The sequence below is a fragment of the Trichomonas vaginalis genome, chromosome VI, assembly GCF_026262505.1.
Source record: "Trichomonas vaginalis G3 chromosome VI, whole genome shotgun sequence".
Lineage (NCBI taxonomy): Eukaryota > Parabasalia > Trichomonadida > Trichomonadidae > Trichomonas > Trichomonas vaginalis.
Genome location: NC_067208.1, coordinates 5921071 through 5938043, shown reverse-complemented (window position 1 = coordinate 5938043; position 16973 = coordinate 5921071). Strand labels below are relative to the sequence as shown.

The following is a 16973-nucleotide window of genomic DNA, read 5'->3' as shown; positions in this document are numbered from 1 at the left end:
ATTTTTAAAAATTTATTTTTTTTTATTTTCTATAAAAAGACATGAACACCATTAACGAAAATCTTTTGAAGCCGGAAATTTCGCAAAGCGTCTTAGATTCAATGTTAGAGGAAGAATTAAAGCAATACGATATTTGTCAAATACAGGACCAGCGAAAGAATTCGAAGAGAAAAAACGTTTTGGGTTGTGGTGATAAAAATATAACGTTAAACATTATCGATGGTCATTATTTCATTGAAGAAAGAACAAATATTACTAAATCATTTTGTATCCATAAATACTTATACGGTGAAGATATACCATTATCATACCAAAATAGGACTTATTCAAAAAGTAAGGGGTGGGTTACTGACAAAAGAGAAGACAGATTTTTAATGTCCGGAGCTTTAATAAGATTGTTAATATGCATCGATAAGGTGAATGTTAAATTAAATAAACCCTGTGTATGTTTTAAACCAATGACATGGAATGATTTTAGCACAGTTCAAACATGTTTTCATAAAGATATAAAGGATGTAGAGGATGTAGACCTTCAGTACAATCCTGAATTTTGCACACGTTTAATGAAGAAATCATTTAAGACTGAAAAAGACGAACAAACTACATACTGGTACGCTGATTTTGAATCTGATGTTTCAGGAGAGATTCATAAACCCTTTATGGTATGCCTTCAGAATTCATCAGGAACTAAAACAAAAACTTTTAAAGGTGAAGATTGCGCGTATGAATTCCTTAAATTCCTTCCCGATAAAGCAATAGTTTATTTTCACAATCTTGCATATGATTTACGTATGTTTTGTCATAAAGGAGAAATGCAACACATGCTCCAGAAAGGAACTAAAATAATGAATTCAACGTTAACATTTGAAAATAAAGTGTTACAGTTTAGGGATACATTACCGATTTTAAATTGTAAGTTATTCGAAATTCCTTCAATGTTTAATTTAAACAGTGGAAGAAAGGAAATATTCCCGTATAAGTATTACACACTTGAAAGATTAAAAGAGAATAAAGGAGTGATTAAAGAATGTGGAGGAGAAAACCCTTCGGGTTCAGGGCATGCAGCCCATGAAGATAAAATATGGAATGATGAAGATATGAAGTTATTTATTTCAAACATTGACGCTATCCCTAACTGCAGAATTGATGAAGAACATTTCGATATGTACATTTACGCTGAATTTTACTGCCAGCAAGATGTAAAAATATTAAGGTTAGGATTTAATAAATTCTGTCATGATTTCACTAAAGAATTTAGAATTTCACCACTAGACCACGTCAGCATTTCATCACTTGCTAACGAAGTGTTTCGACAGCGTGTATATCTCCCGAACGGTAACCTTTACGAATATTCTGGAGTAGTTCAAAAATTTATACAAAAAGCTGTACATGGTGGAAGATGCATGACCGCTAAAAATTTAATGTGGAAATTAAATTTGAAATTAACTGATTACGATGCTGTTTCACTTTATCCGTCCGCAATGGCGAGGCTTTATACAGTTGAAGGAATACCGCAAGTGTTTGAAAATGTGGATGTGAATAAAATTTATGATAAATTACATTCATTCTTAACTGATAAAACGGCATATGTTATTGAAATAGAGATTGTCAAAGTCGATAAACATTATACCTTTCCGTTAATAGTTCAGAAGAAAGATGGATTAAATTTGAATGATGATATATTAAAAGAAAAGACATTCATGACGGTTGATGATATATACTTAGAAGATTTAGTTAAGTTCCAAAAAATACATTTCAAAATTTTACGCGGTTATTACTGGACGGGGAAGAAAGATTTTAGAATTCAGAAAGAGATAAGAAACCTTTTTAATAAACGTTTGGAATATAAGAGGCAGTGTAATCCTTTACAGCAACTTTATAAATTAATTATGAATTCATGTTATGGTAAAACTATTCAAAAACCAGTCGATAGCGAAATAAGATTTAAACACGGTGAAGAAGAGATTAATGCTTATGTATCTAAAAACTATAACTACATAGCGGAGGAAGTTGAAATGGGAAATGATACGTCGTTATTTAAAATCGTTAAACCCATAGATAAACAGTTTTCAAATACATTATTAGGCGTTCATATTCTGTCTATGTCAAAAAGAATAATGAATGAGGTAATGTGTTTAGCTTATGATTTGAAATGTCATATATATTACCAGGATACTGATTCGTTTATGATTGAAATTGACGACCTCCCTCGTTTAGAAGAAGAGTATGAAAAGATTTATAATCGTAAGTTAAGAGGTACTGATTTAGGTAATTTTCATCCTGACTTTGAACCCATTAACGGTGAAGTTCCTATATCCATCGAATCTGTATTTCTTATGAAAAAGATGTACGTTCATAAATTAATAAATAGCAAAGGAGAAGTGGGATATCATTTAAGAGGAAAAGGTTTAACACAGCAAAGTATTAAAAAGAACTGTATAGATAAAGAAGGCGTTTATGACCCCATTAAGTTTTACACATCCATATATAACGGAGCAACTGCAACATTTGATTTAACAGAGGGGCAGCCGTGCTTTAAATTCAATAAAGACTTAACAGTTTCGACATTAGATACTTTCAAACGTAAGGTTAAAGCTTCTTATGAAAAAGGTGATAGGAATAAATATTTTGATGAATAAAGATTTTTATTTTTATGTAAATGATAGATAAATTATGGAAAGCTGTCAAAAATATTTCCGATTCAGGAGATAATGCAGAGGTAATGAGACATTTCGATTTAGGAGAGTTTAAGACTTCCGAAAATTTTATATTAAATTACCTTGGAAAGAATAATGAGGAAATTAATAAAAATAAGGAAAAATATCATGTAATAGATTTAGTATTTTACATAACGCCACCAGAACCTGCAAAAAGTTTTATAAATAATCATGGTATTATCAAAGTTCATATTGAATTTTATAAAAAATTTATGATTAAATGTGATACAAGATATATTAGCTGGGGGGCGCAATGGCTTGAAAAATATAAAACGGCGGTAAAAGTTGATATAAGATTTGATAATGGAATGTTATTGGTCTGGTTATGCAATCCTTCAGATTTAAGGCAACCTCTCGATTCAACAGTAGTGGAAAAGATAACATGTGAAGCAATATCAAATAGGGAAGTTGTTAATGCTAAACTGGATGAAAAAGAGAAATATAATACCATTGAACCTAAAGAGTGTTATCAGCAAACTACATTATTAATGGGTAAGTTAGGAAATATACCAATGATGTATAAAGAATATACGCAAAAATATGATAGTAGTGAAGTGTAAAAATAAATAAAAATTAACTTATTAATTCACCATATTATTTTTGTATTAATTCCGATTTCCTTTAACTCCTTCATAACATCTGGGAAATCATATTTAAGGTTAAACGTTCTATCATCTTTGATAACGTAAATGGCGTTAACCTTTCTGTATTCCTGAGCACCGCATAGACATCCTTCACCTAATTCTTCAGCGTCAATATCTACCCTATCAGCATGAGTTAATAATTTAATTAATTCAGAAAGTTTTTCGTCATCGACTAACAGTAATGAGTTTATGTATATAGGGTTATGTTTAAACATGTCGATAATAATTCCCAACGCCTTGCATCTATCCACTAACTCTTCATTTCTTACTGTCAGATACTTAATATTATCCTCCGTAGGAGTTATGTAAGCTTCGGGATGAAATCCCACTGAACCCGAAGGGTTTTCCGGTGGTGGATATACCGGGTCATGTTGTACTTCATTTTTTGGATTTTCACCTCTTTGAATTTGTGATGGAGAACGTACATTTACTGAAATGTTATTAACAGGGTTTACATTTACAACCTGTTTTGTGCAATCCAACTTTGCCGTTATTCCTAATCGCGTCATTTTATCAAAAATAAAAAATTAAAAATTAAGACGTTAAAGTTTTAAGCACTTAACCTATCAAGCGATGCTTTAATTCTTGCAGTAATATCAGCTTTAAATTTAGCTCTGTTTTCATCACTTACGTACTGCTTTGCTAACTTCTTCGCTGCTTGCTTATATTTCTTCTTCGCTGCTAACCATTTATTAAACATATCTGCATGTTCTGGATTTTCAGCTTTAAATTCAAACTCTGGTTTGGTTCTCCTCTTCGTTTCCACGAATAATTCAATGTATTTAGGCATTAATCCTTTAGTTCTTAATAAATCATGAATAGGAGTTGTTATGACAGTATCATAAACCAAAGAGCATAGGACGGATGCGAAACCAGGACCTTTTCCAGATGCTTTCATAATCTTCTTTCTAATTTCTTTTGCCATTTCTTCATCGCCTTTAGCATAATTATTTAATATAATATCACCGATGATACCATGAACGATAGTAGATATTGCCTGATATGGTGTAATATCTTTAGGTACAGGATAGGTATAACCTCCATGCTGTTTAATCCATCGTGTTCTACTATCACTTTCCGGATCTAATTTATAACTTTCAACAGTCATATGGTCAGGTTTGTACTTCGGTCCATATTTATCATGAATGAAATCACCGAATGATTTTTCTTTCCTCTTTTCTTCTGTTGGGTATGCTTCATAATAATCATACCTCCATGGAAAATCGGACTTTGAAGTTGTATAACCATTAACCGCCACAACAGGACCGTCGCTTCCTCCTCTTCTTACGACATATTCAATGGGCATTCCATCGTGGTCATAATCTTCCAACTGACCCCAATATCTTTGAACTCCTCCATGTCTTTCCATATCTTTTGCATTCCATATATTAAATGATGCATTACTAATCCAATCCTGCTTTCTTTTAATATCTCTTGCCGTTTTTGATGAAACTATATTAAATAACTCATCGGCTCCTTTGCGTCCTCTCGCTTTTCTCTCTTTAACCTCCCTTGGTGGTATTGCATCCGCATATTTAGCCTGATGGTCTTTAGTAAAAGCAAAAGTGTAATCGTCATCCCATTTTACCTCTGGTGCATTTTCGCCGTTTGGTGCTGGTAATGCTGGTGTACTCATATTTAATTAATGTAAAAAATAAAAATTATTAAATTATATTCTGCATTTTCTACACGGACATCCTTTTCTATGAGGTTTATCAATAAGTTCACCATTAGCGTTAACATAAACGTCTGTATCAGTTGAAGTCGGATAACCGAAAATATCAACTAAGAAATAACCATAATTTCTATTATTAGTAACGTTTGCGACACTTTCAAAGTTAGGTTTTTCAAAGCATATATTTTCACTCCTTCCGTCACGATATACTACATAAATTAGCCCTGGTTTGTTTGTCTGCACAACTGCAGCACCATAAATTATAAAAGTTCCGAGATAAATTCCCTTTCTTAAATTAGACCTGAATCTTAAATAACCTGGTCGAAAACCGTTTGAATTATTAATATCTGCAGTAGTTAAACCAAAATGTGATAAAATTGATGTGTTAATGTTAGGGTCGTCAGGCTGTATTTTATTTTCTCTTTCAGCCTTCTTATCCGCTGCCTTTTGTATTCTATCCATGAAACCTTTTATCAAATCTTTCTTATCCTCCCAATTTCTTTTATCCTGTTCGAAACGTTCCCTTGTCACTGCCATTTCACGTTCGTGATTATATCTATCCTGTTCCATCTGACGTTTCCTATTCATTACTTCTAAATTATAGCTTGAATCTAACTGCTTCATTTTATATTTATGTTCGTTTAATTTGTTATAATCAGGAACTGAATAATTTTCCTCGCTAGCGAATGTAGAACCGTCCGCATTTCTTCCGGCAGCACGTTTATACTGTGTTTTAGGTTGTGGTGGCGGCATATCCCAAAAAGGCTCGCTCCTTTGGAGCTCAAAACCAGAATGGTTTTCGGCTTGCCTTGCTGGTGGTGCAACGTAATTAACAATATCTGAACGGGCTGTGGTATTTGATGCTGTTGATGAATGTTCTGTGGTTCTTGACGCTGTAGTACTTGATGACGAACGGTCCGAAGGACCTGAGACACTATGTGTCGAATCGCTCTGTATATATTCACCTGTTATAGGATTTCTCACACGTCTCCTCATTTACTATCTTTTAAAATTTTTATAATTTATTTTAAATATCAGTGAAAACATAGAAAGCTATCAGTGAAAACATGAAGGTGAGAAATCGGGTGAGATCTCACCTAAGCCACAAAGTGGCTCATGACCCCGTAGGGGTCTTTTAAAAAATTTATGTTTTCGTTAACGAAAACCTTAAGGTCATTGACCGACTGACCCAAAATTAACCTTAAGCCGTTTGTCCCAAAAAACTAACCTTAATTTATTTTTAATTTATTTTTTTATTTTATATATGTGTATGTGAAAAGTAAATGTTAAAATTTATGGTTTCACTACTTAATAAATTGCACTGGCTGCGTCATTTCTGTGAAAAATTCATGTAAGGAATTCGTGAATTTTCAGAAGTGGCTTATTAGTTATTTTTCGTTTCTGGGCGCAGCCAGGGCAATTTATATATGTAGTAAACAACACCTCGAACTCGTCAAAATTTTAAAAAATGAATATTTATCAAAATAAATGCAGGATTTGTTGATTACATCATTAATACTCCATTCCTTTAGTAAATACATGTGCATTAGCCTTTTCCTTGCAAAAGATCGAAATAGATTTTTCAATTTATTCGGATTAAAAAATATTTTTCGTTTATCCATATCTATGTAAATACATCAAACATCATAACACTTTGAAATACTATTGTTTTAGTTATCAATTTCTTATCCTTATCATTTCTACAATTGGGATTATTCACTTCATAATATAAAAGTTCTAAAAATGTAGGGCTGTACAAAATCGAGAAAAACATTGCCGTGCGGTAATATAGGGTCAAAAAAATCGCGCCTCGGGGGCTCCGCCGCCTCGGCACTATTAAGTGCGCATTATATTTAATATGTCCTTCTTTTTTTTTCTTTTTTCTTCTTCTTCTTTTCCTTTCCTTCTTCCTCTCCTTCCTCTTCTTTCCTTCTCCTTCTCTTTTTACAACAACGTCGAAGATCTTCGAATTTGATTGTTGGAAAAGCATCTATTTCAGATAAAGGATGCCTTTCTCACAGTCAACATACGAGGGTCCTGGCTGAAACGTTCTCAAAAAGCCTGAGATGGTAATTCTCTGATCACTCATAGCTGGGCAGGTAGTCATTGCTGACAATACCTGTCTTTATGCATGCACGCTTTCATGTATATGGGTTTACACTATCAATTCGCAAAGTTGTTCCGAATTCTTCCAAAATGGAAGGACCCGAAACAACTTTGCTTGTTAACGATACAGACGCATTACTTTGCATTGATACTGTGCTGAGTTGTGTAGAAAGTTTGATTAGAGTTGTTTTGTTCTGGTATCTCTCATCTTCTGATGAGAGAAATCAAAGCAACACAACTCTAATGAGTTTGTTTTCACTCATTTGTATGTAGGTTTTTAGTTCGATTGGAGCTGCTTCATAATGAGATCTCTCATCAATTGATGAGGGAGATCATAACAAAGCAGCTCTAATGTATATGCTCGTATTAACCGGGTTGTAATGCGTTGTAACGTCAGCTTGTAGTTCGTTTGGGGCCACTTCACATTGAGATGAGAAGAAATGATTAAAGGACTCTGAAAGGCTTTGGCCGTTGATGTTGTAATCGCATTACTTGGAACTAGCTGGATGCTAAGCTGTGTAGAATGTTCGATTAGAGCTGTTTTGATATGATTTTTCTCATCATAAGATTGGAGGAATCATAAAAACAACTCTAATGGGTTTACCATCATCTACTTGTATGTAGATGTTTGGGAAATTGTCTTGTTAATCGATTTTCGAGATGACTTTCAAATGCTATAATCAAATGACAAACAAGTCTAAGATTTCTCGACAATACATCAAATCATGATGTTTGTAAGTGCGATGAGATTAGAGTTTTTGAAGGAATGACAAGAGAAGTAGGGAAGCTCGGCATTCGCCGAGCAAATTAAAAATTAACGTATGGATTAAATTTTAAGAGGAATTCAATTTTAATTACGGGTTGTTCAAATATTGATTAATATAAATTTATTAATAAGAATAAACAATTTTTGTTTTTGAATTTATTCAATTTATAGCTTTACATATAGTTTCAAAATTGTACAACTATGATTATTTCAACAAAAAATATCTTACTTTTTCACTTCACTTTCACCCTCACTTTTTCCGTAATTCAAATTTCAACATTATGTATTTTAATTCCTTATAGTATTTTTAACATAATTAATCAAATAATAATTGGAAGTTCTGAACTCACTTTTTCCGTAATTCAAAATCAAAAATATGAATAATATATCTATTTATTATATACTAATGCTATTTTCAACTAGAAGTGAGGTATGGTAATCTTACGGATTCCCGTAACTCAATTTTACGGAAAAAGTGCAGTAAACTACTCAATTTACGGAAAAAGTGTCGTAAACTATTGATGTGGCGGTAAAATCACGGTAATTCACGGAAAGCTATATGCGAAAATTTGAAATTATACAAAATCGAGCGAAACACTTTTAAATAGGTTGTTCTCGTATTTCAAATACTATTCCCAGATTTATTGTCGTCAGAATATTTCCAAATTTTTGCCGATTTACAAAAAATGATTTACAAAGCATATTTTTTAATCTAAAAAATTCCTAAAAAAAAGGAACCGGTGTGCGGAAACCTCGGTAAATTACCGCGGTTCCCGTTGGGACTGCCATATAAAAATATCAAAAAGTATTCATTTTAGGAATAAAAGACTTAATTTAAATTTAATATAATTATTTTTATATCTATACAAACAAATTGTGAGAACATTCGGGTGGCCCCATAAGTAATAACATATCAGTATTTTGATATGATACCTCATATATAAGGTATGATTAGAAAGTTGAAATCAGCTTTTTCAATTTTTCATCAGTGAAAATGTTTGATACCTCATACCTATTAAAATAGCCTAATTTCAGTCCCATCCCTCTTGTATTCGTTGAGATAAGGAGAATTGAAATTATGCAATTTCGACGCCGTTACCCTCTCCATTTGCCACAAAAATGTAAGGGATATATAACACTTTTGTATAAATTAATATTTTATTGTTATTTTTTAAAAAATAATACTTTAATCATGCTAAAATTGAATTTTTTGATGCAAAAATAACCTTAAACGGTAATTCCTGGAAATAGAGGGTATTATATAAATTCAAAATAGAAGGATGGCTATCATATTTAGCAATAGCTAATATTAAATGTATTAAAACAAGTATTAAAACTACAACTAAGACATTTATTATTAATGAAAATAAAAAAACAACTTAAATTAATCATAACTAGTGATAATATTCGCTGTTATTCCGTATCTATGATCTTTTGTATCTACTTCTTTGATTTCAAAAGTAAATATGAGTTTCTTTCCATTTGAATCGAAAATATTTGTATAAATTAAGCCTCTTTCGACGGGTTGTGCGGAAGACTTCGCAGAAGACTTTTTAAGTGGTAATAAATTTTCATATTTCTTTAATATATTGTCTACTCCTTGAATATCTTCGTCAAAAATCTTTGCTACAGCATTTGGTGCAAAGAAAGGATGTATTGATTCAGCCTTTGTCGACAATTCAAGAAAATGTTTCTCAAAACTGTCTGCAACTTGTGAGTAATAAACACTCATATTATTACGCCACTTTTTGTCTTCAAAGTCACTTTTACCAATTTTTTTTAATTGTGGAAATTTTAAAAATTATAAGGAATGTGAATATGGGTAAATCAATTATCCGTTTTTAAAAAATTTGTCTTCATTTTTATTTTTTAAATTCTAAAATAATGCAACAAAAAGATAAGATTCAATTTCAAGATCTCATTAACAAGATTCCTATCCTAGAGGAATATCTGCAATTGAAGGATGGAGCAATTTTAGATGATTTCTTTTCTATTTTGTGCACATCTTTAGAAGATGAAGATTTGAAGCAGACAATATACGAATTTATAAAAAATCTGCGAAGTGTTGATATTAATTATATTTCTTTTACGAGTTTATCTTTTATTTTTCAAACAATCCTCAATCTAGTTAAAAAATACCCAGATATCATCATAGAATCAGGAGTCAAAGATGTGTTCAAGATGTTTACCAACCAAAGAATAATTAATCCAAATGATTTTTTATCAAGGTTTTATAACACACTTCTAAACCAAGAAAAATTACCTCTAGTCGATATACATGAATTGTTATTAAATCCTATTACAAAACCAAGTGATTCTGAAGATAAAGAAATTCGTGACAAATTTAACAAACTACTAGATTTTTTGCTAACCACTATTCAAAATGAAATGACTGGTAGAGAGTATGATGCCGAGAAAGCATATCCAAATTTGAATGTCAAAATTTCAATCAATGAATCAAAAGAAATTTTATCGAAATTTCCCTATAATTCTGATCTATCATCAGTTGTTTTCAAGTATTTAACCACAAAGAAATTAATAAATCATTCAATTTTACAAGATACTTGGGAAAAGCACTGTAAAGACATTGTTGATTATCCTAAATCAGAAACTGGAGTTGCTATTCCAAGAATTACTAATATTTTGCATGAAACAGGTGTTATACCGAAATTTTTTATTTATCTCAACGAGAAAAAGGTTCCATTTACCCAATATGATACTTTATTAGAAGCAGTATTTGCATTGAATGAAGATTGCAATGATATTCATTTAAAACTTAAACCTGCAAAAGATAACGAAAAATACATCAGAACTGAGCCCATTGGAGTGTCTGATCCATTTCTTGCTGCAGTTCACTTCAAAATCCGTGAATACTACTACAAAACCAAAAAATATTTGATAAATGAAAAACTTGATACGTTTGCAAGAGATAAAATCGAAAAAAATGTTAAATCAACGATTTGTTCTTTACATCCTATATCTCGGTTGATTTATCAATATCCATTTTTATTTTCATACGATACAAGATACAGTTTCCTCAATATCAAGTACATAAGTGTTGATCACGCGCTATCTGAGAAGGGTTCCGAATACAAAGCTTCTATTATTGTCCGAAAAGATAAGATTTTTGAAGACGGATTGAAAATTCTGAAGCATTGTGGTCCAGGAACTTTGAATTGGGACTGTAAATTCTATGGCGAAGCCGGTATCGGAAGTGGTCCTTCGAGAGAATTCATTTTTTCACTAACAAATGAATTTCTACAGAGAGATCAGACATTTAGAAAATATGAGATGGGATATATGCCTATCCATGGTGCAAAAAACATGAAAGAATTTGGTATTTTAATTGCAAAGACAATAATTATGCAAGCTACAATAAATGATGCATTTTGTGATGCATTCTTCAAGTTACTTTGTGGAGAAAGATTCGATTGGACTGAAATTGATAAAAGTTATGCAAATATGTTCAATAATCCCGAGAAATTGATTGGATGTGATCTTGCTACCTTTAACCTTGGTGATGGAGATATTACTGAAGAAAATTGTCAATATGTTTTAGAACAATTCAAGGTTGAAAATTATTTCAAATATGTTCTTGAAGATTTTATCCAAGGCTTTGGTACTGTTATGGCTCCAAGTGCATTAAAATTGTTTTCATCTGAAGAATTAAAGCAAATCATTTGTGGAAACAACAAATACAATTATACAATTGAAGATCTAAGAGAGAGCATTGATTGTTCGCAAGGTGTAACGCCTAATATTCAAAAATGGCTATTTGAGATATTAGCGGAATTTGATCAAGAAACTTTCCAAAATTTCCTAAAATTTGTTACCGGATCTCAAAAATTCCCTCAAAACGACTTGAAGAAACTCAATCCTAAGATTAGCTTAGATAAAGGAGACCAAAATCTTGAAGCTTTCCCAACTGCAAAGACTTGCATGAGAAGAATCAAGATCCCTGACTATCCAACTAAAGAAATCTTGCGTGAAAAGCTACTGTATGCTATTTCTAACATCGACAATATGCAGTTTGGTTATGATTAATCTAAATTCTTTCTTATTTGTTTTTATTGTCAATAAAATATGTTATACGTTGAATGTTTTTATATCATTTTTGTATTTTGTGATATGTCCCTCTTGTCTATGCTTGAATACATAAGAAATTAGGTAGATTTTTTCAATATTTTATTTAAATTCAAGGAATTCAAAGTAACTCTGTCATATTTTTAAGAAATTAGTCCAATAAACAGTAAAATCAACTTCGAAAAATTCCAAATTTTTTTCATTTTTGGAAAAACGAAATTCATTTTCTAGCAAAAAATCATTAAAATAGTAAATTCAAGAAAAATTTGGAAAATTTCAGATCTCTAATTTAGTTTTATATTAGGTGAATAATCTAACTATATTAGAAAATTTTAGGGCTGTACAAAATCGAGAAAAACATTGCCGTGCGGTAATATAGGGTCAAAAAAATCGCGCCTCGGGGGCTCCGCCGCCTCGGCACTATTAAGTGCGCATTATATTTAATATGTCCTTCTTTTTTTTCTTTTTTCTTCTTCTTCTTTTCCTTTCCTTCTTCCTCTCCTTCCTCTTCTTTCCTTCTCCTTCTCTTTTACAACAACGTCGAAGATCTTCGAATTTGATTGTTGGAAAAGCATCTATTTCAGATAAAGGATGCCTTTCTCACAGTCAACATACGAGGGTCCTGGCTGAAACGTTCTCAAAAAGCCTGAGATGGTAATTCTCTGATCACTCATAGCTGGGCAGGTAGTCATTGCTGACAATACCTGTCTTTATGCATGCACGCTTTCATGTATATGGGTTTACACTATCAATTCGCAAAGTTGTTCCGAATTCTTCCAAAATGGAAGGACCCGAAACAACTTTGCTTGTTAACGATACAGACGCATTACTTTGCATTGATACTGTGCTGAGTTGTGTAGAAAGTTTGATTAGAGTTGTTTTGTTCTGGTATCTCTCATCTTCTGATGAGAGAAATCAAAGCAACACAACTCTAATGAGTTTGTTTTCACTCATTTGTATGTAGGTTTTTAGTTCGATTGGAGCTGCTTCATAATGAGATCTCTCATCAATTGATGAGGGAGATCATAACAAAGCAGCTCTAATGTATATGCTCGTATTAACCGGGTTGTAATGCGTTGTAACGTCAGCTTGTAGTTCGTTTGGGGCCACTTCACATTGAGATGAGAAGAAATGACTAAAGGACTCTGAAAGGCTTTGGCCGTTGATGTTGTAATCGCATTACTTGGAACTAGCTGGATGCTAAGCTGTGTAGAATGTTCGATTAGAGCTGTTTTGATATGATTTTTCTCATCATAAGATTGGAGGAATCATAGAAAAACAACTCTAATGGGTTTACCATCATCTACTTGTATGTAGATGTTTGGGAAATTGTCTTGTTAATCGATTTTCGAGATGACTTTCAAATGCTATAATCAAATGACAAACAAGTCTAAGATTTCTCGACAATACATCAAATCATGATGTTTGTAAGTGCGATGAGATTAGAGTTTTTGAAGGAATGACAAGAGAAGTAGGGAAGCTCGGCATTCGCCGAGCAAATTAAAAATTAACGTATGGATTAAATTTTAAGAGGAATTCAATTTTAATTACGGGTTGTTCAAATATTGATTAATATAAATTTATTAATAAGAATAAACAATTTTTGTTTTTGAATTTATTCAATTTATAGCTTTACATATAGTTTCAAAATTGTACAACTATGATTATTTCAACAAAAAATATCTTACTTTTTCACTTCACTTTCACCCTCACTTTTTCCGTAATTCAAATTTCAACATTATGTATTTTAATTCCTTATAGTATTTTTAACATAATTAATCAAATAATAATTGGAAGTTCTGAACTCACTTTTTCCGTAATTCAAAATCAAAAATATGAATAATATATCTATTTATTATATACTAATGCTATTTTCAACTAGAAGTGAGGTACGGTAATCTTACGGATTCCCGTAACTCAATTTTACGGAAAAAGTGCAGTAAACTACTCAATTTACGGGAAAAGTGTCGTAAACTATTGATGTGGCGGTAAAATCACGGTAATTCACGGAAAGCTATATGCGAAAATTTGAAATTATACAAAATCGAGCGAAACACTTTTAAATAGGTTGTTCTCGTATTTCAAATACTATTCCCAGATTTATTGTCGTCAGAATATTTCCAAATTTTTGCCGATTTACAAAAAATGATTTACAAAGCATATTTTTTAATCTAAAAAATTCCTAAAAAAAAGGAACCGGTGTGCGGAAACCTCGGTAAATTACCGCGGTTCCCGTTGGGACTGCCATAGAAAATTTCGATTTTAATCATAAATTATTTTTATAAATTATTTTTGAAGAGTTAACTCAGTTTATATAAAGAATAGTAATTTTTGAATGATAAACAACATATTTTACTCAACAACATTATCTTCATGGATATTAGGATTTGGTTTTAGAAGATCGTTTGCCTTTTTATTGTATTGAAAGCCCATAAATGCAATATTTGCAAGATCTTCGAACTCCTTTTCGCTCTCCGAAGAGGTATTTGAGTCTTGTTCTTCAGGGAGTGGTTCAAAATTGTCAAAATGAGAAGTATCCAAATCTCCTGATATCTCAGGGATACAAGGGGATTCGGACTTGTTTAAGTTATCCCAGTCAAGACCTAAAAAGAAAGGATGCTGCTTGATTTCTTCGAATGTCAAGCGATGATCGGCATCTGTAAGTAAACCACGCATAAGAGAGATTGCTTCTGTCGAAACGTAAGGAGTTGGTGGGAAAATAAGAGATTGTTCAAAATGAATGATTTTTGAAGCTGTAAGTTGCGGATTCTGCGACAAAAATGGGGCATAACCAAATAACATTTCAAACATGATCGCACCAACTGACCAATAGTCAACGCTCGGTCCATAAGATTTTTTCATCAAAACCTCTGGAGCGATGTAGTCAGTAGTACCAACAGCTGAGCAAACAAGCTTGTTGTACTTCTGGTGGTAAGGCATATCGACGGTATTTCCTGAGAAGTCGTTAAATGCATCTGTAATTTTGTCAATAAGACTAACAATGGGGTCACTATATCGGTTTATCTTCGTACTAAGACCGAAATCAGTAAGCCTGACATGACCTTCTTTGGTCAACAATAAATTGTCAGGTTTGATATCACGATGAATAAATCCTTGCATGTGAACGCAGTGGATTGCAAGGACTGCTTCAGCAATTAAAAAGCGCGTTTCTGTCTCTGTTAATACGCTTCTGCGAACTAATAAATTCATTAAATCTCCGCCTGGAAGAAATTCCATGACTAAATATAAGTTCTTAGGGTCTTGGAATGAGAAATATAATTGTACAGACCACGGATTATCGTTTTGAACTAAAAAGTCCTTTTCTACAATTGTATTTAAAATCTGATTTTTTTTGATCAATTCCTTCTTCTTGAGGACTTTCATGGCATAAATATGTTGATCAACTTTATCTCTCACAAGCCAAACTTCACCGAAAGCACCTCTTCCGATGATTTGGATCTTCTCAAATTGATCTACTTTAAAAGTCCTTCTGGTTAATCTTTTAACGGATTTCTGCTGTTCTCGTAACTTGTATTCCGCAAGTTGGCAGGAACTTAAGGATCTAATTCTTTGGGTTCTGAGGCGGATTTGTTTATCCCTTGAAAAGAAATTTTTAAACTCTCTTTCCAGGTAATACTTAGCCATATTGGCTTTAGCTTGAGTTATTTGGGATGGGCCAGCTGGAACATTTTTTGGTGGGGTATTAGAAATCGTAACTGGTTGGGGTAATTCTGCAGTATAAGTCTCATCAAGAGAAACTTTTTCATACTCCGAGAAATTATCTATAGGCAGTGACGACATTATATTTGAATCACACCTATTGGGAGGAGAAAAAACTTCAAATAATTAAGACGATGATTTCAAAAATTGAAAAGCATCCCTACTCAATGTGATGTATGGAGCATATATATCTCTTTAAGAAAATTAAAAATGAAATAATTTTCATAAAGGATTTGATTGGTTCTCTCAATTCAATTCAAATTTAATTGCTATTCAAAAATTGAATCATTCAGAATCAAAAATTTAATATATCATTGCATGATGCAGATATAATTATATTTAATAATTTTTTGTGGAGACTTGAACTGATCTGACCAAATTTGAAAAGTGGACGTTTTTTAAAAAATTAATAAGAATTTATAATTTTATGATATCAAATATGAATTTTTATACCTAATTTTCATGGTTCATTCAAAAGTTGAACAAGAGATTTTATAATAATAATTTTAATTAACATATAATAATATAATATTTTATAATGTTATCATTTTTTGACTCAATTTTTTTTTCAAAATTCTTCCAAAACAAATTTTAAAAATATTGTAAATTTATGCATTTGTACCTTTTCGATATATCTTTTCCAAAATTTATGCAAACATTTGACCAGCTATTTTACGGAAATCTTTCAAGAACGTTTTTGTCGATCAAAAGCTTATCAACAAATGTACTGCCATACTCTTCGGGAATAACATTCTTTGATTTAATATAAAGGCGTTTTTGAGGTATTTCCTTATTTTCCTTAATTTTCTTCTAAGATCGTATTCTCCTTCCAACTTCATATTCATCCACACTTTAGTTTTCATTCAAAGCTTTATTGCGGTAACAAAATCGTTACGAGACAATAATTTGAATGATGTAATTGAATCGTTCATTAAATGATAATAGTTTTCCTCACAGAACATGATTAGACTTACTGTGATCATATTTCGTACTGACATTTTAGTATATTTTTATGATTCTACAAAATTTTATAAGATTTTATCTAATTTTTACTCTCTGGGATTGAACTCATTCAGTATCATAGTAAAAAATCATAATAGATATGAAACTCTACGCGGATTTATGAATGCTCACGAAGATAATTTAGATATTTCTGTATAAATTGACCTTGTCTCATTTATTCTTTAATCTCACAGCCAGAAAAACATTAGGAATTCTAAAATAGTTAATTGAGCAGTCATAATTAATACCCAATTATCTCT

At 31.8% G+C, this 16973-nt stretch overlaps 6 protein-coding genes across 6 annotated transcripts, besides 8 other annotated features; 2 read left to right on the top strand and 4 right to left on the bottom strand.

The window, feature by feature from the left end:
• Positions 1–41: 41 nt before the first annotated feature.
• TVAGG3_0812960 (organellar and viral DNA polymerase type B) lies at positions 42–2639 on the top strand (the record flags this gene model as incomplete). The annotated part of the gene is made up of 1 exon (XM_051247733.1): positions 42–2639. One exon carries the CDS (start codon positions 42–44, stop codon positions 2637–2639), a length of 2598 nt encoding a protein of 865 aa, XP_051083208.1.
• Positions 42–2639: a mobile genetic element.
• Positions 863–1567: a mobile genetic element.
• Positions 2640–3303: 664 nt separating the features above from the next.
• TVAGG3_0812940 (protein of unknown function, DUF4106 family) lies at positions 3304–3870 on the bottom strand (the record flags this gene model as incomplete). Its single annotated transcript, XM_051247732.1, has 1 exon — positions 3304–3870. One exon carries the CDS (start codon positions 3868–3870, stop codon positions 3304–3306), a length of 567 nt encoding a protein of 188 aa, XP_051083207.1.
• A 41-nt stretch (positions 3871–3911) lies between these two features.
• On the bottom strand, positions 3912–4997 carry TVAGG3_0812930 (uncharacterized protein; the record flags this gene model as incomplete). The annotated part of the gene is made up of 1 exon (XM_001583546.1): positions 3912–4997. One exon carries the CDS (start codon positions 4995–4997, stop codon positions 3912–3914), a length of 1086 nt encoding a protein of 361 aa, XP_001583596.1.
• Positions 4998–5030: 33 nt separating this feature from the next.
• Positions 5031–6032, bottom strand: TVAGG3_0812920 (uncharacterized protein; the record flags this gene model as incomplete). The annotated part of the gene is made up of 1 exon (XM_001583545.2): positions 5031–6032. The coding sequence occupies one exon, from the start codon at positions 6030–6032 to the stop codon at positions 5031–5033; it is 1002 nt and encodes a 333-aa protein (XP_001583595.2).
• Positions 6033–6782: 750 nt separating this feature from the next.
• Positions 6783–8698: a mobile genetic element.
• Positions 6832–6982: a mobile genetic element.
• Positions 7315–7574: a mobile genetic element.
• A 1081-nt stretch (positions 8699–9779) lies between the features above and the next one.
• TVAGG3_0812880 (ubiquitin-protein transferase protein) lies at positions 9780–11991 on the top strand (the record flags this gene model as incomplete). The annotated part of the gene is made up of 1 exon (XM_001583543.2): positions 9793–11952. The coding sequence occupies one exon, from the start codon at positions 9793–9795 to the stop codon at positions 11950–11952; it is 2160 nt and encodes a 719-aa protein (XP_001583593.2).
• Positions 11992–12324: 333 nt separating this feature from the next.
• Positions 12325–14240: a mobile genetic element.
• Positions 12374–12522: a mobile genetic element.
• Positions 12855–13114: a mobile genetic element.
• A 103-nt stretch (positions 14241–14343) lies between the features above and the next one.
• On the bottom strand, positions 14344–15828 carry TVAGG3_0812840 (STKc ROCK NDR like domain-containing protein; the record flags this gene model as incomplete). Its single annotated transcript, XM_001583542.2, has 1 exon — positions 14344–15792. The coding sequence occupies one exon, from the start codon at positions 15790–15792 to the stop codon at positions 14344–14346; it is 1449 nt and encodes a 482-aa protein (XP_001583592.1).
• Between the last annotated feature and the right edge of the window lie 1145 nt (positions 15829–16973).